Raw genomic sequence first — 22,107 nt, 5'->3', positions numbered from 1 at the left:
ACTGGTACGGTTCCGACCCTCCGGTTGTTCGCGCCATGACGACGATCCGTGCTCACCATGAGGTGCTGCCACCTCTTAGCACTTACAAGAAGCGTTTATAATTTGTGCTACCTTCTTGGGGAGATGAACAGAACTGATTGTTAGCTTGAGTGCGTCGCTCAGACTGTGGCAACGCCGCCCCTTTGGCGGTTTTGGTTTCGCCGCGTGATATTAACGGAGGCGCGTAAAACGTCATTTTTTTCTTTGTCGGCACTCTCTTGCAGGCGGTGAAAGTTGATTTCTATCTTGATTGGCGCTGCTCTTAGCTTGTTTATCAGCACCATTCGCGAGGTATTCTTGCTCTTAGTGGCAACGCGCTTTCACGGTTTCGGTTCCGCCGCGTGATCGCAACGGAGGCGCACGAAACGTGGTTTTTCTCTTTGTCGGCACGCTCTCGCAGGGGCGGCGTAGGTTGATTTCTATCTTGATTGGCACTGCTCTCAGCTTGTTTATCACCGCCGCTCACGAGGTATTCTCGCTCTTCGCGGCAACGCGCTTACGCGAGAGGGTCCCTCAGACCTCTGCCCAAGGCAGCCCCACGCAGAGATGTCGTGTGTGCGCCAACACAACTCCTCGCTCCAAGAGAACAGACACGCATTTTAGGTGTGCAGGCTGCGATAAGGCGCTGTGCCTAGACCCATGTTTCAAAGAGTACCACGCTCGGAAATACTATTGAACATATTGTTGTTCTGAGTGATGCCGACACCAGAATACTGTTCATAATTATTTTTTATTATTTATTCCCGACTTTATACATTTTGTACATTCAAGATCTGCAATAAAGTAATTTTACCACCTGGGAAAGTTTTTTTCGAAATAATTCGACCCTCAAAGGGTTAATTTTATTGTTCTTGTAGCAGACACGCATTTCCTTGGGAAGGTCAGCCCCACTGAGCAATTTGGGCAGCTCTAAGTTAAAATGGATGAGCATACACTGCACTTTGGCTTGTTATGAAGTCCTGTTGCAGGGCACTACCCTCAAATGGATCGATTTACAAGCTCGATTCGTTTGTACAAAAAAAAAAGGGGGCTAAACATGTGTGCATTTGCCTTCTGGACAGGCGCAACAGCAAGGTGCTACTGGTGGGCGCTCTTTTGATGGCAGCTCGTTCCTGGACCTGAGCACGCTGTCGCCTAAGCCAAATGGTGCCGGTGCTGGCAGTCCCACGGTCCCCAACGAGGACTCGCTAGACTCTGCAGAGGAACCATGCCGCCGGAGCTTTCCCCCAGGTCACGTGCACCTGACTCGAAGAGAGGTGGATGGTCTTCGGGTCAGTCATGGAAAACATTGCATCTCACTAAGCATGAGTAGCTGAAATGGAATGTTGATGAGCTGTAACTTGATTGCAAGGGCTTTATATTTTGTACTCAGGTGATGTTAGTTAGCGAAACAGATAATGCGTATTACAAAAAGAAAATTTATTGTGTGGTGCAATTTTTTTCCTAACTATATTGTGATTGGTTAGTAGAACACAAAATTCTCATGCCCATAGTGCAAGACATGCTGTTGGGAAAGGGTTCTTGATTGTGCAGGATTAATTTTCATGCAAAAGTGTCGGGTCATTGATGGCACCGCATTTTGTGCCTGCTGCAGAATGACAGTGTTATTTGTGGTACAGTCGAACCTTTTTATAACGAACTCTATAGTTCTGTGAAAAGTGGTTGTTATATCCATAGTTCGTTATACAGTTAAACCTCCATATAACGAAGTAGGTAAGATGGGCAATTTGCTTCATTATATCGATATTTGGTTGTACCGAAATTCGACCTTTTATGCAAATAAGTATGGAAGTACAGTCGCCGATCGATTCTTCTTACAAGGAAAGGGGCTGCAGAATTTTCCGCATTATCGGGAAATCGTAAAAAGCAATGTTGAATGAGAAAATAAATCATTTTGATGAATTTGGGGTCGACGACGAATGATACTATTTCATGCCACGTCGACAATGTCTTCACAGTGGTGGTACGTATTAAACGAAGCCAGCCATGCCTTCGTGGTGTTGGGATCGGCCTGCAGCTATTTCAGCCCGCTGCAGGTGCGTCGATCCACCCGCGGTGGGGGCGTCCTTCAGAGAACCAGCGAGGACAGTGCTAACCAACCGTGAACTTCCTTTAGAGAACTTCACTACGGCGGCGTTCATCCACCAAGCGCCTCGTTCGGAGAACAGGAGAAAGGCAGCTCTGGAATATAGAGGCGCCAGCTGGGGTCGGGCGTGACCACCCGACTACGGGGACGCAAGACAATAGATACCATGACGACTGTGCTGCAAAGGTCGTCTACCTTCGAGAGAGCACTGAAACCTGTGCGCCACGTGTGTATGAGCCCTCCTCCTCCAAAAGGCAGGTAGTTTACTATGAAGTCAAACGATGACGTCGAATGGAGTGCTTATAAGCAGTGGTTGTTGGCTGCTAGCGTGTGCTCGTCATCGTGCTCTGATCTCGAAATGTACTCGTGAGCTGTGTGCTCGTTTGCTGTATGCTTCGTCTTGCGGGCTCCATTTAGGAGTCACGCATAGACTCTGTAAATGTATCTCTTGTTCAAAATGTTAATATGTAAATAAACCCTGCTGCCCTAGTCCTGTCACCCCAAGTTCCTCCAATCGTCCTACAACTCCGACTGCCAAACCTTACAATGGGCAGTCCACCCCCCCACGCGGCTGATTGTGTCGCCCGCGCTGGGATGTCAGTATCATGAAAAGTGCCCACAGCGGGGAGCGAATGCTTTGTCTGCCTCTCGCTCTAACAGGTCATTGACACTCTGTACTGCGCAATCTCCAATGCTAAACGCATAGAAAGACAGCTTACATGACGCAACGCTCTCTTGGAATGCCCGCTCCTTGTACACGCGGCAGATTACCTCTAAAGCAGGGTGTGTTGCTGCTTCTCAGGTAATATCTCCGGCATGGGGCCTTTGCAATAATTTACGCAGTTTATGCTTCGCTTTGACTTGGGAGGAAGAGAAAGAAGTGCCCAGAGCTTACCGCTGCTCTGGGCCTCTCGCGGTTATGCATTTTTTTACGTTCTTGCCATTTTCGTGAGAGTCATTTCATCAAGGATGAGCAAGAAGCTGTTCCCACTCTAGGCCCACAGCCATGCCAGCGGGCACTAGCGGTCCTCTGCGCCATGAAGCCAAGAATTATAGGGCCGGTGACACTACGGGCAAGCAAGGAGATGAACACAATGAGAAGGAGTCTACAAAAAATGCTGAAGCACCTGTTAGAGTCCATGCGCGTGATTCTCGGTGGTCTCGAGACTCCGGCCGCTAAAAGTGCCCTACAAGCACTCGTCGTGCTAGAGCCGCTTATCGCAGCTCTTTATATGCTATAAAGATTTTGTTTGGCACTTGTGCTGTTCACGCAGGGGAGTCGCACACCAGGTTCGTCCTAACGCCTCTATTTTTAAGTTCACTCAAATTGGTGACTACAGACTTTAGGTGAAACCTGATTGTGGCTTCATGGATGACATTTGTGAACGTTTATCATCAGAGCGTTGAACTTTCTTTCACTTTTGCGCATTCTTGCTATGTCATCATCATCCCTCCTCACATCTTTGTCCCCGTTCCCCCTCCCCCTGTGCAGAGTAGCAGGCTAGAGCACCTTAGCTCAGGCTGACCTCTCTGCCTCATTTCAATTAAATTATCTCTCTCTGCAAATGCACTCAGCTGTGCTTCCAGCCACGCACAGCCACAGCCGATACATGCTCCAGAAAACCAGACGTGCGCTACCTTACCCCCCCCCCCCCCACAAACACCCCCTTACCCCCTTGTGTGCGCTTGATCACGTTACAAGCTCACTCTCCTCCACTCTTTCCCTTTGCTGGCGCTGGAAGGCATTTTGTGAAGCCATCTTCCTTGTCTCACCTTCGCACACTTTCACTCCCACCTAAAGCACACAGTGCGCTGTGCATGATAGGATCTTATCGCTCTTGAATTTTATAGAGAACGTGATGCGGCTCCACTTTGGTGGTTGCTCTCTTCCTGGCAGGTGATTTGAGAGATGTTTGCAAGCAGCCACTTGTAATTCAATCATTTGACCATCCGGGTCCGTGGAAGTCCCAATTTTGTCTTGGCATTCCTTTGTGGCAGTGAAATTTCATATTGAAATTGTATACGCACACACTTCATTATATTGAGGTTCTAAATGCAGTAGCCGATGGATTTTTCGGACTCCAAAAATTCGGACTTGTTGGATATTTTGGATTCATAAATGCACCGTCAGGGTTCCTATAGAGCTAATGCAATTTTGCCATCGATTTTTCGAACGAATTTGAGTGCCAAAGTTCGATTTTCCAAGCCAAATTGCACATTCCGAGCCACACTACATGATCTTGGAGACTGCCATGTTGGATTTTACGCTGGCTTGGCTTCGAGTGGCCTGCTCTATAGCCTTCAAGATTGGGACACACACGCGATCCCCACATCTCGGAGGCCATGTCCACTCTTCCTTGTCTGACAATACACCCCAGGGGACGGCACTTTCTTTTTTTTTTTTCTGTCGGCACTATCTTCTTCATTTAATGCGAGATCATTTTTTTTCTTTCTTCTTTAAGTTTCGATTGCTATTTTGCACGTGGTGCCCAGAGAGCTGTTGTTTGTACATGTTTGTGCACCTTTGAATTTGTGTGATCGGCACCACCTCCTGTGCCTTCGCCAGAACCAAGTGGTGTGAAGAAACGTGGTTCGTTTCTTCGTGTCTCGGAGAGGCCGTCACATCTTTGTGTGTGTTTGTGCGATCGGCACCACCTCCTGTGCCTTCGCGAGAGCCAAGTGGTGCGAAGAAACATGCTTCGTCTCCTCGATCTCCATGGCGATTTCCGCCAACGGAGAGCAACATGGTGATGCTCTTGTCGACTGTATACCGGAGATGATGTCACTCTTGCGCAAATCTAAACGAATCTGATCGCCTCCATGCGATGCCCTGCCGTTGAAGGCAGGGTATTATTAGGGCTTTTCTTAAGCCACTCTAAGCTTTATAAATTTCATATTTCTGACTGTTCAATTTTTCGGACTATTTTTCGTTCCCTGGAGGTCCGGTAAATCGGCCGGCTACTGTACATGGTATATGGGCAAGAGGTTATGAAAAGTAAAATACAGCTTACATGATGCAATGCTGTCTCAGAACGCCCACCTCTAAAGCAGAGTGCGTGGCTGCATATGCACTCAGCTGCGCTTCCAGCAAGTAAAATATTTTGTTATATCGAGAATTTTCTTATATTGAAGTTCGTTATGTTGAGTTTAACTGCATACGGGCTCAAACTTAAAAATTCTCAAAAAATCACCCACACTGAATCTGGTGTCAGCAGTTACAATTCGGCAGCACTTTGGCCTGAAAACCAGATTTTCAGTGTTTTTTTTTTTCCTGGTGCATTCCCGCACCTAACTGAAAGCTTGCATTAGAAACGTATGTCCATCTGAAGAACGAAATGTGGTGCCATACATTTCAGAACTGCAAGCGCAGCCGCCATTATTATTCGAGAGCTTGTGACATATTTTACTACTAGCGGGGCATGACTGTACCCTGCACAATAGATCGAAGCGTTCAAGTTGGCCAGGAGTGTAACTTGGGAAACTACTGCAACATTCCGCCATTCTGCAAAGGTCTCGGGACATCATGTTCTCTGCATTATGTCTGCATGTCAGTCGCACAAGAGCTGTAAAATTAAGTTACCTTTGTTGCTTTGGGTGAAAAAAAATTAGGTTTTCGATAGTCGAAACGTTGCTGCAAACCGTTATCAGCAATCGGTAATGCACAAACAGGGAGTGCTGTCGAACCGTGATCACCTGATATTGGCGTAGTAACCACTCAGGCTTCAGACATTGGGTGGCAACAGCGTAGGGTGCAGAGTTCTCTCCGGCACGGGCAGCGTTGACAGGAATGCTTCAGTGGCCGTTGTTCTCATGATGGGAGGACATAGATGGGCGTTTCAAATTGTTCAAACAGGTGTAATGCGCGTGGTGCCACACTGCCACTTGCTGAAAAACTAGGGTGATGCTGTCGTGGCAACCGATATCGCACTGGTGCACGTGCCAGTGCATGCCCAGCGACATGCTGTTTATGCTGCAGATGCTGTACACCTCCTCCCTGGAGGCGTGCCTTGAAAGCACGTGACCTTCGGGAATTCTGAAACCGGTGCTGACCGGTCACTCACTCATCTCAAAGGCCATATCATGGAGCGAGACACCCGGTGTTTGGTCGTGCTTTCATGCTTTGGTACTTTGTGTGTGCCCTCTTTTTACTGGGACCATGTGTGACTGGGTTCAAATTGTTCATTTTAACTGTACAGCAATAATAAAAAAAAAAATCTGTTATACCTGAAAGCAGTTGTAATAGACAGTTTCGGAAAATCATAAGAGCACTGAAATCTGGTCGTTATAACTGATAGATTGTTATATCTGGGATTGTTATAAGTGGGTTCGACTGTATTTGTGGAGGTTGCTGGAGGGGTAGGTGATCACTAATGTTCAGTGTCCCAACTTCTCATAGGTTAGAGTAGAAGTTGTTGAATTTTTTCTCCTGTGTGCCGTTGGTTTCGTGCAGATGATCATCCGCTGGCTTCAGAAGTTACCACCCAACAAGAAGTTTGTACCTGACTTGGTGAGGGATCCTGATGCACTGCTTGCTGATGCAAAGGTATAATTTTTTCATGGACTTGGTCCAGGTTTCTTCTGCATCTTGATTTGTGCGGCATGATGTGTTCAGAAAAGTTCAGTTTTAAGTACAAGCACCTAGGTGAACAAAGCATTTTAGATCGACATTACAGGCAATAGCAAAGTCATGCCAAAAGGATAGTTCATGGCTTGAGAAGGTCCACTATGTCACTTTTGTTAGGGCCTAGGTCAGGTAACCATGTATGCTTTGAACAGGGTTGTTGCCATCACTGCAAAAACATGGTACCAGCTCTCGATATATAATGTCCTTTGTAATTGGCATGTAGAACTCAACTGCTCCCATACACTGGAACCCAAATTATATATCACTTCGAGGGGACCATGCAAAACCGTTATATAATCCGGGTGTTGTATAACCGAAAGAACTAAGGATATGGGCAGTGACTCTCAGTCTTGCCCCCAAAAATGTATACAGACCGCCTGAATAAGCCTGCGGCGCGAACCTGCACTGCTCCAAGAAAGATAAATTATTTAAAAAAAAATGACAACCAAGCATTTTATTGGAGAAGGTGTGATCGAATCTATATTCTGACCTTTAAAAAATTAGGTGATCTTTTTCTGCTCAGCTGTGGTGCAGCTTCCTTTTGAGAGCTGCAACATCTGGCAGCAACTTGCCGACATCGTCACGTGTACAAACAAACTGCCAAATGTTGTCGAAGCGGCACAGCAGGCGTAAGTCCAAACAAACTTTTAAGTTAGAATGAACGGATAATCGGAAACAAGTTCTTGCTTATCGTCGTCATCTGAGGTGGAGACACCTTTTCTTGGGCAGTATTCTTGGGCGATTCTTTTCACAGATAGTTCAATGCGCACGAAATCTCACGTGAGTTGTTGCCAAAAGCGCCCCCGACAAATGTTTCTTGAGAGGCCTCACAGCCATTGCATTCGGGAACGGTGCCAGGCCACTACAAGGTCCACAGATCTCTCCCGACTGGCTCACATTTAAAGAGGGCCGCCCACTAGTCCTGCCATCCGCGAATCGTTCATGTAGAGCCGCTAAGCCACAAAGGAGTTTCCCTCTTTCTCCACCATAAAAATTGTTAGTCTTCCAAAGCGGGCGTCATATCAAATGTGCTACGTCGCCATAATGTCGCGAATAAGCAGAATCGAAGCGCAAGAGACAACAGGGTACTGCTGTAGCACAACTGTAACACAAGTACAGTGAAAATGACGTAGATTCCAAAAAAAGCATGTTCTGAGTTCAGTCGACTTGTCTATGGATCAGATTGAGACATAAAGGTACAGGTCGACATTGTTACTCTAAAAACAGCAAAATTTAAAATATTTGTCTTAATATTTCAAAATTTGCCGTTATTCGAATGTGACGCGAGGGTTGTATTCAAACAACGAAAATGATGAAAAAACTTGTGTTACATGTTACAATCAAGTAAATACAGTATTGCACAGCCGTTATCACCTGGGTGGGCCTTTGTCAGCTTCGGTTTGTTTTTTTTTTATCTAGGACTGTACCTGAGAGGTATCGTACAAGGTGGGGTTGATTTAAAATTGCCTTGTATAATCGAGGCTTTTAATATATTATTTCTGTGGGGATTTTTGCTGGGATCAAACCCATTCGTCATAAAATGCAACTCGTCACATGACCGAGGGACGTATAATCGAGGTTCCACTGTACACGGTATGGACAATTTTTCAGAAAAGCTCCGTTTATTCTAGCGTTACTGTTACTGTGGTGAATTTTTTTACCACGTACCGTAAATAAATGTTGCTTGCTCTGTGATTAGGTGCCTAGAAGAGGAAGTATGTGGTTCTCCATTGTGTAGATTTACATGTCTGAATGGTGGCTTTCGTTAGTTTATGTGCTTCTGCCCAGGCCCACCTGTTACAGTAGTCTTCACTTTTCTCCTGCTTTTGCAGCGCCTGGTAAAGGAGCACAAGCATGATGATCCAGTGCTTGCAATCACTGACAAACCGGTGCTGTTCTGGTCTGAGAGCAAGGTAATGCCGGGCATGAAAACTGAAGGCTTAGTTCTGGTTAAGGCATGGCACTCATTGCGTTATCTTTTTCTTCTTTGCTGGCTTTCTACAGAGCGTGAGAGTGTGCCACATAAGAAGATAAAGAGCTAGGAAAGAGACTCTCGCAGAATGGTTGGGCTAAATTATGTAGAAATTGGCTTGTATGCATTACTGAAACTGCTGAAATTTAAGGGGTGACCCTCGGGTCTTTGGGACCGAAAATCAGGCCAAAATTAGAATTTTCAGTTTTTATTTTCTGTGTTCCTGACGCGTTTCCGCGCCTATATCCCAAATTTGGTCACAAAATACCGCATAGTTCTTTCGTTATCGTGATCTAGAGATGCGAATCCGCAAGCGTTGCCCTTTAAATTAGGGACAGATAGCGCCCGATTTTCGTAGTGCATAGCTCGATAACTACACATTCTGTCAGCGCCATTCTGGTATTATTCGAAAGCTGACTAGTTGTACTGGCCGTCCATCCTTGTACCTCACCAAATGGCTCTAGTTTTAACATAAATAGTGGTGCCATAGACTTCCCCAACCTGTTACACTAGTACATTGGCTGAAATCTTGCTTTTCTGTTGCTCTCCATTGTCTTGCACTCAAAAGCATATACAGTCAAATTTGATATAACGAGTCACGTGGGTCTGCCGACAATTGTTCATTATTCTTGATAGGTTGTTGTAGTGAAAGCTCCAAAATGAACCATTCTGCCAATCAGTTCATTAGTTGTCATCGTTTGAGCTATCCGAAAAAACGTCGCTGTTGGATCTAGGCCCCGCACTGTTGCTATTTTCCATAGATACCGCTGCCACGCGCCACCGAAGCACCCTATAATAAGAGTGAGGCGTGAATGCAGACACTGACGTTGAGAAAACTACTGACAAAAAGGAAGCTCCACGTTGCCTCCAAAGCACAATTTCTTTGCATGGACATCGCAACGGCCTTACTTCAGGTGGAAACCTACTTTCCAAAGCGCAAGTGTGTGTAAACGACACCGTCTGGAAAGTGCGAAGTGTGTCCGTGTGGCATTTGCACGAGTACGGAGGTTACACTTCTCTGCATGCGTAGCTAGTACGGCCGCAGAAAGAAGCGCGAATAAAAGGTGTGCTCAGAAAGAAAGAAGTAGAAAAATGAGAAGTAGGAGTAGATAACGAAACTTACTGGTAGATATCTGTTGATGTTCTAGGGCTATTTGACGCACTTCCACTGTCTGTACTGAAGTCACATAAATCAAAATTGCCTTCCGAGCCGATGCTGCTGCTCAGACTCATTTGAATCCGTGGAAATTTGCCGTTTCTAAAAAGCAGCTGTGCGCATCGTCGACGCCATGTAGGAAGCTTTGAGTGCTCGTTGCACCCCCTATAAGGCGCTTTAAAAATCCCTCCCCGCCCCCGTGGTGAAAAAAAAACCGACACAAAAGCAAAACTTTAAAAAAAATGCCCTCTTAGGCACTAGATGGTGCTAGCTGTCTAAAAGCAATCTGCGCGCAACAAAATTTGAAGTTGAAGCCATCAACCATATGTTATTAATGGGTATATGCACAGACAAAAGAGTGTTAAGATGTAGTTGCATATAATTACGACCAAGTATTTGAGCCATAAAAGTTGGATTTTGTGGCACTTATCATGCAAAAACAAGGCAGGCGCACTGCTGAAGATACGACCTTCAGGAGGCCATAGAAAAAAAAAGTATGCTACACATGTCACTGTGTCTTTGATGTAACTTTGGGTCTTTTCAATTTGTCATCTCCTTATGTCCTGGACCGCCCGAGGTGTTGCCTAGGCCAATTGTCATTGGCTGAAAGCAGTGCCTCGGGAAGTCCTTGATAGTGCATGAAGAGAAACCTGAGGCCTTTTATGCGTGCCGTTGATGCAAGTGCTAGACAGTTAAGAAACAGCTTTACAGACCCTTGGTTTTTGTTGTGGTGTCAAGCCCGTGGCAACTATTTCTGGTGTGCAGAAGAAGAGCAAGCCGCGAGTGGGTCTGCCCCCGCTGGGAGGCAAGGGGTCGTCCAAGGGGGGCCGGGGCTCGGACAAGGACAAGAATGGGGCCCGGCGGCGGCGCACGCGCTGCAAGAAGTGCGAGGCCTGCCTGCGTGCCGACTGCGGTGACTGCCACTTCTGCAAGGACATGAAGAAGTTTGGCGGGCCCGGCCGCATGAAGCAGTCCTGCATCAGCCGCCAGTGCATGGCTGTGAGTAGTTCGGTGCCCTTGGCCTTCCTATAGTCTGCTTGCCAATGTTGTCTCTGCACCATGGCAGTAAGTTTAATGTGCCTGCACTTCACAAGCGCAGGCGCATTGAACACTCTCATTAATTCAGGCTCATGGGTTGCACAAAATATTGCTCGCATTATCCGAATTTCAAATTGCGCAGAGTTGGATAGAATTAGTTCTCTCTTGTGTTACGGCAACACGAAAATTAAACAAAACTGGTAAAGACACGTTGAAAAAGTGGCAGTGCTTGCATCTTATTTTCGTATACGTTCTATAAAAACATTACACCAGGATCAACCCATACCGACTAGCCCAACTTTCACCCATCGGAATAGAATTACTGTCTGAACAAGAGTTTGATTTCTCATAGGAATGGTATGCCCTACATCGCGAAAATGTCTGTGCCCCTTCTGTTCGTCCCTAATTAAGATCAGATGCCAATGTAAACTTGGTGGATAGATTGCGAAGAATAAGGAAACTTATAATCTGTACAAACACATGTTCATGATATTGCAGCTGCCAGCACCCTTGTGACAGACCCTGAGGGACCATCGTGTAGCAGCACCTGTCAATGTAGCCTCAACATCAAAACAGCATGAAGTACTTGTGCCTTACGAGAATGTTCACTCATAAGCCCCTTTATGGCTCTGCTTCTGCTCTGGGAAGACCAAACTCTAATGAACCAAAAGCCCAATTTGAACTAAAATGCTTCAGAATGCAGTGAAAACATTGTCTGAACTAGAATAATCAGTCTTGTTTGGATTGCCTGGAACTATGAAATATTGTGGGTCCTTGACTATAGTTGAAAAATGGCTACACATAGGTGTTTGTTTCACGAATGTAGCATGGCTGCATCTGCACATTCGTTTCGTGTGTTCCTTGAGTATACCGAGTTCATGGAATTCGTTGCAATTGCTAAACAGTAATGCATTCTTTGTGCAGGACACTGGGCTTGCTCCTGGGGAGCATTGACCTGCCACGAACTAGTGAAATCAAAACCCAATTTTTCTGACTCTCTCGATGCCGCGAAAACGTCCACAAAAATCGGCTAGTTTGAAAAAAAATTAATGCATGCTTTTTACTGTCCACAAGGGCTCAAATTGCCACAGGCACCTCCAACGTAGCTCTGAAGGCCCGCTAGTACACGTATTGGGCGTCTTGGTGCTCGTACTGCGACAAGAGACAGTGAGTGCATGCATGCATAATTAAAAAATACATACTGTGTCCCGTGAAAGTGGCTCCACTCTTTTTTGGAAAAGGAAAATACGCTTCGCATCTCGGTATGCTTCACCAAAATACATTACATATGCTTGACTGCATAACCGCTGTATAGCGGCGAAGTTGGCTTTTAGGATCCAGTGTTATGCATTCTCTGACCCTTTCCTCACTTCAAGGCCATCCGCTAGGATGACAAAGGCAGAGTCGGCGTCATTGCTGACAGTGGTAAATTATTTCAATTAAACACACGGCATGAAACAGCAGGAAGCTTGGTAGCAAATGTCGAATCAGATAGGCCTAGTGTTGCCACAATGGCTACAGCTGTTAGCAGAACGGCATGTGAGAGCTCTTGGTAGCTAAAGTCAAAGCAACCAGTTCAGTGTAGTTTTTATGTTGTGTGTGTTGCGTACATGCATGTTTATATGCATTGCGGGGCATGGGGGGCACTTGGTTGTCCTCATGCCTGAAGCTGCCAAGTGGCATGCATCATTCCACAGTCCAAGAACTTTCTGATGTGGTTCTTTTCTAACTAAATTAGCAAAGGAATATTGTTCCTGGCCTCCAAAAACAACATTAGCAAAGGAAGATTGTTCCTATCCTTCAAAAAGGAATGTTGCCCCTGACATGGGGAAACCATCTAAATTCACATGTATGTGCACTTTCGTTTATCAGAACGACTTGTTTGTATGCACTTCACTTTGTCATTTCCTGAGGCTGTATCGAGTGTTTGCACAATAGGTAGAATTCACAGGACTAACAGAAAATTAGAACTTATCCTGTCGCCTTTCTTGCATCTGTCATGTTAAAGGTACACTAAAGAGCAGCACTGGATCACTTTGAACTAATAAAGCATTCTTTCCAAATTTTACTTTCAATAATTTCACGGTGATAGGTTGAGTAGTAGGAGAAAGTGAAGGTCAGAGTTCCATTATTAAAATTTCTCACTGTATAACCCCAGCACCGGTGTGACAGTGTGACGTCACATATGTTGGCAGTATGTTCTCTTATTTGAGCCAATGCACCACAGTAAAAGGTTCTTGAAACTTGCCAAGTGCAGCTTTGGCTCTATTAGTCCTTCTTTATCGATGAAAATTATTTGACCGTACAAGCACCATCAAAATTCATAGTGTCATTGCGAGCTGGTGCTAGAACTTCAAGGTGGCACTGTCACTCGTTTTCCTCTTAGTGTCTTTTCTGGCATACGAAACTCATTCTTACAATGAAAGTGCCTTTTTTTTTTCTTTTTACAGTCGAACCTTGATATATCGAACAGCGCGGTGATCACAAAATAGTTCGATATAGCCAGAATTCAATATATAAAATCACATAGAAAACGCGTCAAAAACTAGCACAAATCAATCAATGAACCAATCGTGGCGCAATAGATACTCACATGAAGCTTCAAACAAAGTATTTATTTCGTTCGCTGAAAGTACTTGAGCAGCGTAGCCTGCTTCATATTGGAAACTGCGTGCTTGACCACCGCGTCCTCAACATAGTCCGAACGGTCCACAAGAGACTGTCCAGTGCCTTCTATTGCGCCGCAGTAGCGGCGTACAACGGCCAAAGCAGCTACAGCCTCAGTTGCAGTCGGGAGCGGGGCAACATCAGCGTTTGCTGGATCAGCCTCGGCAGCGTCTTCGTTTGGCCGCTCAGCAGTCGTTTCTGCCGCGATCTCCACGTCTGTCAACTCTGCCACTGTTCCGGTGCTCTCGTCACCGCCAACGAAGTCCTCAATGCACATGCTGTGTGGCTCAGCACCGACAAAGCGCTTCAACTGGCTCCACGGCCGCCTCGATCACGCGCGCACGGCGGGGGCGCGGGCGCGCGTGATTGCGGCGGCCGGGCTGGCTCACGGCCAGTCTCTAGGGGAGCGCGCGCATACCGGCCGTGGCTGGCTCCAAGCCGCCGCGTGTGTACGCCGCTACGTTCAAATGGCGCCCTCGGCGCAACCGATGTGGGAGCTGTCGTACGCAGCAGTCTGGAACGCCCATCGCGCCGCCGATATCTTCGAGAGGGTTGCGGGAAAGCTCGCCTCCTGTCAACAGAGCGCACTTGGTCTGGAGCGGCGGAGTTTGATATATCCATTTTACATCCGGCCCCGTTCGAAATAAAAAATTAAAAATGCATGCGATTTTCCACGTGATATAGAAAGTGTTCGATATACGCAATAATTCGATATATCCGTGTTCGATATATCGAGGTTTGACTGTATTAGGTACTGCAGAAAGGCAGTTTACCAATACAACTTGGTATATCTCTCTTTTGTGTGTGTGTGTTCCTTTAACACTGCGGTTATTGTTTCAAGCATGAAACAACCAGTGCAAGAACCAGTGCTGTAGTTCTCACGTTTTTTTTTTTTTTTGGTGCATGCACCTCTTGCAGCCCGTACTTCCGCACACAGCGTGCTGCATGCTGTGCGGGCGAGACGGCTGGGAGAAGGGCGCCCCGCAGCCCGGCTCGGACCAGGAGGCTTGCTCGTCGCTCATGGAGTGCTCCCAGTGCTGGGAAATCGTGCACCCAGCGTGTCTATCCGAGCGCAACCCACATCTTGTGGGACTGCAGGGCAACGTCAGCGATGACCTGCCCAACAGCTGGGAGTGCCCAAAGTGCTGCCGCGACGGGAAGCCCGACCAGGTCAAGGTGTGCTTTCCCTCTGCTTTGCGCTGGGGCTGCATTCTTGGGGCTGCAAATGATGGGGGCGGCGACTGTGGCATTGACCCACTGCCGTGGCTGTGGCGTTGCACTGCGGAGTTCGAGGTCGCACATTCGAACCCAGCCATGTGCGAACCCATTGATGTGGCAGCCATGTTTTGATGGGGGCGGAGTGCAAAAGCACTTGTGTACTTAAACTCAAATCATTGCTAAACAACCCTAGGCAATAAAAAAAAAATCTGAAGTGCTCTACATGGCGTGCCTCGTAATCAGATCATGATATTGGCACGCATAACCCCAGAACATTATTCACACACATATACAGTCGAATCCACTTATAACGATACCGGTTTTAACACTATATCGGTTATAACAATGAAAAGCTGCTGTACAGTCAACTTTTGTATGTTTTCTTTGAGAAAATAACCCGCTTACTACAATGTCCCCATGCTGCGTTATCGATTATAATGATGAAGTCTGGCTGCTGGGTGTCCGTGCCGAAAGGTAATAGAATGCGAATTCCTTGAAAATGAAAAATAAAAAGTGAAATGCGAGCTGCACCACGATCGCCTGCCACCCCAACTGCCGCCGCGCGGTCCTTTGCAATGCCAGCCTCACACTTGTCTTTCTCATCGCCCTTCCACCCCTACGAACACGAATGGGCTGCACTCATAGCTATGCACCTCGCCACCCTCTGGAACACGAATGGACTGCGCCAACTGCGCTGACAACGCTGCTAGCGCTGCTCCCAGATAGCTTTCTAGGCCCTCATTTTGTGCAATTCTGCTAACGGACTAAGTTGCTCGTGCTTGTCTTTGTTCGTTGCATCAAAGTCTTTCCTGGCCACATGGTTTCTCAGCCTCGTTTGACTCGCCGCCAAAATGGAAGATGGTTTATTCACCCGCTGATCATCGGCAATGCACGACATTGCTGGTAAAAAGACAATGCACTGCTATAGATATGGAAGCTAAGTGCTTCTAACTGTGGAGGCAATCGTCGCAAATGTGCTTGCATTGGATAGCGACAGTGACGTCCACAACGGCAGCGCTGACGCAGTAGGGCATGCTGTCTGAACTTTGTTGCCGCGGGGGTGGCCCTGTAGATGATGCAGTCCCTCAAGGGCTTGTTTTCTCAAGGGACTGTCTGCTGCCTTACGGGGAGCACTTGGATATCTTGGAGAAGGATGTTGGCAACCTTCGCGTAAAGCAAGCAAGGCTGATGGACATGGGGTTTTCTCATGCAAGCCATTGGGAAGTATGTGGCGTGACGCTTGTGGCGATCTCGTCCCAGCCTTCTGGATTTCTCAGGCTGAGATGCTGCTGCAGCAATGTTTCCGCATTATTTAAAAGGCACCTTTTGGGGCCACTGAAGCAATACCTCGGCAGAACTCGTATGTCACTTGCCGCCCATGACCCCTCTTTGGTTTTGTTATAGCAGTGCCATTCTTGAATGCCAACAGTCGCGGCTTGTTAAAACCATGTGATCGGAGTGCTCAGGAGACAAAGTTAAACAAGAGTCCACACTATCGGAAGCCGGATGCAGAGGTGGTGGGGAGGAGACTGGCCTTCCCGCCGTTATAGTTTTCTTGGAATAGCTGCGCCATCCCCCATTTCTTTTTTTTCGTGCAACCCGGTTATAACAATTATCGGTTATAACAATGGAATTTTCGTGGCGCTTGAATATTGTTATAAGTGGGTTTGACTGTGCAGTTGAAGTCCGCGACAACGAAATTCTCACAATGAAATACTGTATGTATTCGTATCTAGGCCGAGTTTAAAAAAAATAATCATGTACCAAATTCTAGGGTTGGCTTAGATTCGAGCATATTAAATACGCGCCAGTTTGTAACTGAAAATGATCAATTTGGCACATAGCTAGCGCCACCTAGAAAAGCCAGTATTGCATCTCTATTAGCCACGCCTGTAGCCAACTGAAGTACACGAGTGATGTCGCTATTTTGACCTGTGTCATATCGGCATGCGGCGTTGGCCCACAGCGTGATGTTATTGTAATGGCACCAAACAGGCGATGCCACTATAATGCCGCTTTCAAACGAAAAGTTGTGCTAGCTGTAGATGCATTGATGAGAAAAAAATCTGTCGTTAAAGGGGTAACGGGGAGCACTTTTTGCATGTGCCGAAACGAGGAGATGCCAACGATATGGAAAATGAGCACGCAATAGCAGAGATAACATGCCATGTTGACGGTGTCTTCACATGGGCAGTACGAAGTAAGATAAGCGAGCAACGCTTTTGCGTGCACTCCACCCCTGCAGCTGATAGCGTCACCTGCACTGGGACGACACTATCATGAAAAGTGCCAGCGGCAGGGAGCGAATGCTTCGTCTGTCTCTCGCTGCAACGGGTCACCAAAACTCAAGGTTACACAACCTTCAATTCTAAATGTGTGGAAAGACGGCTTAAGGGGGGATGAGGGTCTTGAAAACTTTTTTTTTATTTCTTAACATATCTTCCTGAAAATTGGCATGCAGATATATCTTTGAATGCTGATCCCAAATATATATTCAGATTTTATATATCTCTTCTAGAAATGAAGACATTGCAAAATAATTGATCCCACATAGGTCTTTTCTTACGGGCCATTATGATAATTTCTTAATTAAAAAAACTAGTTTCAAAGAATAGCTTTCATTTCCAAGGGCCCACTGCACATCCTAAAGCTAAAGAAATTTTTAAAAAGTGATCATAGAGGTCGTGAATGAATAACAAAGTAGGAAGAAAAAAACAATGCAGGAGTAATTAGCTTACATCTGACCTAATTGCTAGCCTATTGGGTTTAATGAAAAATGGAAAGCTTTAGGATGTAGCTGAGGTTTTACTGAAAAAAATGATACCTAATTCAATAAAATCAATTGATGCAAACACTATGAAAAGTTCTGTAAGGCAAAGGCATTTGATCGAAAAAGCAAAGCTGAGAAAATTGCATTCAAAGTTTTGCTTACTCTGCCACTTTTGTTTACCTATCACATGGAAAAATTTAATGCTTTAGCATGCAGCCCAGTCATTACTGAACACAATAACACCAAACTCACAGAAATCTGTTCATGTAAAGATTGTGAAAACCTCTGTATTGCATTGGCACTTGACAAAAAAAAAAAAGCTCAGAAAGTCGTCTTCACTAGCTGCGCCGACGTTCATTAGCTCGAACTTGCGGGAAGTCGCGGACTTCTTCGCCAATGAAGTTTTAATGTTGTCTGCGTACTTTTCACGCCCCGCGCACTCCGCGCAAAACACCGTGTCGAAGCGTTGAGCACGCGAGCTCGGTTCAGCCGCGTCCGTCGGCACCGAAGCGGCGTGCGGAAACGCCGAAGTCGACGTTAGGCTTAGCTCAGCCGGCTCGGCCGCTTTCGACGACACGGAATCCGAAGCGACTTGCAACGTCTCAAAAGTTAGCATTTTCGACGGGCTTAGTCCAGGCGCATCCACCGGCACTGCAGAGACTTGCGGTAACACCGAAGTTGACACCGATCGGCACTGTCCAGCCGCGTCCACCGGCGAAGCTGTTGTTGGCGAGCTCAGTCCAGCCGCATCCACCAAGGGCACAGCAGCTTGCGGCATCACCGAAGCTGTAGTTCTCGACGATGTGCGCGCTTATTCCATGCGCGCCTCTTTTTGCTGACTGCTTTTCGCGTGCTTGCTTTCAAGCGCGCGTCTCGCGCCATCGTGACACGCGGAACAACGACACCAGGCACGCAAAAGCAAGAAATTCTTGGTTAAAAGAAGCGACTCAATAGCCAAAATATCTACAAGAACGATTAAGAAAAAGGCAGAACGAAAAATACTAGGAAACAAAGATGAATGCGAAAAATGACGTGCGCGCCGGCGAAAGCAGACGACGCGAAGGAGTCGAACAACGCGGCCGCGGGGCCGCGGCAGGCGTCACGGCCAATCAGAGGGCTGCGCCTCGGGGAGGCGCCCGTTTCACCCAATCAGCGGCTGTCTCGCGACGATTTCGCGCTTGAGAACGGGTGCCTGGGTTGCCGATCGCTCCGCTGCACGAGGGTCTACAGCGTGCCGAGGGGCGCCAGAATGGAGAGCGGGAAACCAGCTTTCAAACGAGACCAAGATGGCGCCGATCGGTTCGCGTCGCGCGGAGCTACGGCAGCTTGAAAATGAGGCAAACCCTCGCGCTTGGCGTTCAATTTCGGCTCACCGACGTTTCTAAATTGCCGTTTTTTTAATACTTCGAGTAGGAATTGCGCCATAATAATTTGTAGAGGCATAGTTGGGACATTAAAGACTTCAAAAACGCACTTTTTGAAAATTGCCGTTTTTGACCATTTTTCGAGATTTCAAGACCCGCGTCCCCCCTTAACTGATACCACGCCGTCTCAGCATGCTCACTCTTTGCATACGCAGCAGATTACCACTAAAGCAGGGTGCGCGGCTGCGGCTGCGTTCAGCCATTCTTACAGCCACGCGAAGCCAGAGCCAAGACGCGCTAGCAATCGTGATGCGTGCCAACTTAACCCCCCTTCCCACCCTTTGCACGTGCTTGATCGCATTACCGCAAGCTCGCTCCCTTCCTCCTCTTTCCCTTTTTCGCGCAGGGAGGCAGCACTCGTGCATGAAGCCACCATCTCTTTCTCTCACTGTCACATACTTTCACTTGCACCTGAAGCATAGAGTGTGTGGGGCACGATAGAATTTTATCACACTTGGATTTATGTGGAACCAGATGCATTTTCACTTAGGCGGTGACTCTTGCCATGTGGCACGCAAATTGAGAGGTGTACTTGCAAGCAGCCGCTTGTAATGTAATCGTGTGACTACCCACATGCGTGGAATTTTCCATTTTTTGTCTCGGTGTTCCATTGCTGCTGAAGCGAAATTTCGTTATATTGAAATCGCATATAAACACATGTTATTATAGTGAGGTGCTAATTGTATGGTGTTTTATGAACAAGAGGTAATGAAAAGTTAAATACTTTGTTGTATCGAGAATTTCGTTACATTGAAGTTTGTTATATCGAGGTTTAACTGTACCACAATCCCGCATCAACAAAATCTGGCGGAATGTAACCCCGCATGTTACCTACTCGCAAACTGCTAGCAGACTCCGCGTGTGCTCAAATGGAATTGGTTAGCGCTAAGATTGCGTAAAATACCACACATTACGCTTGCTTGGGCGCCACTGTTCTTTTAACAAAAACAACCATGCGCCGGGAGCGAACACATGCGTTGGAAACATGTAATGGCTGCCATATTTGTTTGATGATCGTCCATTTGAAGTGGCACGCATGTTTGTACCGACATGTGAGGACGGTTTTCCTACACCTAGGGCAGTGCTTGAAAGGGTGGGTGTTTGTTAAAGGTGGGATATAGATAGGATAGATTCAGTGCAAGCAATGTCCACGAAACAGAGCTGTATCTGCTCTCTGTGCCCGCATGCTCCAAAACAGTTCCAAAGGGACGCCAATACAGGTGAAAGAAAAAAAAAAGTTTACCTTTAAGTGATTGCAGTTAAGGACCCCGGCTCATTGGGACCAAAAACCGGCCCAAAATTTGAATTTTCAATTTTTATTCTCTGCATTCATGACACGTTTCTGCGCCCATCTCTGAAATTTGGTTACAAGATACCGCGGAGTTCTTCTGTTATTGTCATCTAAAGATGCGAATCCGCAAGCATTGCCCTTTAAATTGGGGACAAATTGCGCCCAATTTCTGGCTTTTCATGCCATATTTCAGCACTAACGAGGAGCAGCAGTGTGCCATGGTTTCAAGAACCAACAACAATCCTGCTGAGTGCATGATTACAGCACAAATAATATAAAGTGGCACACATCCAGTGAAAAAAGGCAAGAGAAGAATCCCTGCAAAATTTTTCACCTCCAGTCTTCTTGTTTTTATCATTGCACAGGTCGTGGGCAGTATTCAGCTGTCTGGTGTCCCTTTTCATGCGTTTGCATGGTGTGTTGCCATCTTCCGATCACTCGGGAGTGCTTTCACAATCGCATGTGGGTACTCATTGTAAACTAATATTTGCTGGCAGCATGTTGCTTTCTTGAACATCCCTGGGGAGAAATTGCATGATTGCACACTAATGTTTGCTGGCTAAGTTTCTCGCTTTCGTCCTTCTTTCTGGTTTGCAGCTCACGGCAACAAACCCGTTTGACATTTCACTGAGTGATATTTCTCCTGCAGCCACGGCACACTCGAGGTAGAATGTCGAAAGGTCCACAGGATGGGAAGTCTGAGTGTGAGTACCTGCCGGGTCTGGAATCAACGCCACCAGTTCCAGGTAACCCTGCGCTCAACTTGACGTTGAGACCGTACGAGGCGTCGGGCGAGCTTTGCACAAGCGAGCTTGATCCATGCGGTGCTCCACCAAAAAAGAAAGTGAGTGTGCGTTAGCCACTTTGTGGCCCTTTTTGTTGTTGTGCCCCCCAACATCTTTCTTGTGGGCAGAGATAAATAGAAATTGTTGCACTTGTGTGCCTGTGATGCACTTTTCCTGAAGTTGCCCTCCAGAGCTCTTCAAGGTGGTACAGCTCGTGCTTTAAGACAGAATTTATGTCTCATGGCTAAGTGAGATGCTTAAAAAATGGCAGAAGTCAGCTTGCATGAACAGCAATTTTTTTGAATGAGGAAAAAAAAAAGAAACTCAGTGTTGCTTTTGTTCATGTTTTGAAACCACCTTCCTTTGCCATGAGACAGCTAAAGCGCATTACAGCACGTCGACACACACTGGTTTTCTGTCATCTGTTCCTGAAAGTGTAGGCATTGCACTTGCCATGTTTGAAAGATCAAAGAAATGCATATCATATTTACTCAGATCGTCTGACACATTCTTTTTTTTAGTGAGGAATTGTAGACCTGCCCTTTCTGGAACTGGCAGAATTTTTCAAATCACTGTAGTTATTTCAATCTGGGCCGGCCTCAATTCTAAGCACACTCCCAAATATCCGAGGCCAGAAAGAAAGAAACGAAAGAAAGAAAAAGAGAACTCTCGAATGTGGGTCGAACAAAAGGTGAGGACAGCATTCACAGAATGAAAACTCCATTTATTTAATATGAACATGCCAAGCTCACTCTGTGCCATCATTGCTGCTAGCCTCATCGCTATCTTTCTTACTGCTGTCATCACGTTGCAACACATGCACAAAGAGTCTCCCATTGCCCCCTCCAACAATGGACGTTTTTCTCGTTGATGTTGGAAGTCCCACAAGGCTTGGAAGTTTTAAAATGCCTCTGCGGCTATACTCGTGGACAACTTTTCTTGGCTGTGAAGCGAAGGCTACGGAAACTAAGCATGCCTCTTTCACCGCAGTTTTGCTCTCGTTTTCTCACGCGGAAAATAGAAAATAATACTTTTTT

At 46.5% G+C, this 22,107-nt stretch overlaps 1 protein-coding gene across 2 annotated transcripts in view; it reads left to right on the top strand.

Annotated features, from left to right (window-relative positions):
* The window catches only part of LOC135919319 (lysine-specific demethylase 2A-like), a 71,656-nt gene that overhangs the window by 30,654 nt on the left and 18,895 nt on the right, over positions 1-22,107 (top strand). For both annotated transcript variants that reach the window (XM_065453053.2, XM_065453052.1), the window contains exons 11-16: positions 1,101-1,310; positions 6,576-6,668; positions 8,582-8,662; positions 10,643-10,876; positions 14,501-14,758; positions 20,935-21,129. In XM_065453053.2, coding sequence (XP_065309125.1) covers positions 1,101-1,310; positions 6,576-6,668; positions 8,582-8,662; positions 10,643-10,876; positions 14,501-14,758; positions 20,935-21,129 — 1,071 coding nt within the window. The remainder of the gene's footprint in view (positions 1-1,100; positions 1,311-6,575; positions 6,669-8,581; positions 8,663-10,642; positions 10,877-14,500; positions 14,759-20,934; positions 21,130-22,107) is intronic.

The sequence above is a fragment of the Dermacentor albipictus genome, chromosome 2 (genome assembly GCF_038994185.2).
Source record: "Dermacentor albipictus isolate Rhodes 1998 colony chromosome 2, USDA_Dalb.pri_finalv2, whole genome shotgun sequence".
Taxonomy (NCBI): Eukaryota; Metazoa; Arthropoda; class Arachnida; order Ixodida; family Ixodidae; genus Dermacentor; species Dermacentor albipictus.
Note: the sequence above shows the minus strand (reverse complement) of the source record. Positions and strands in the feature narration are given on the sequence as shown.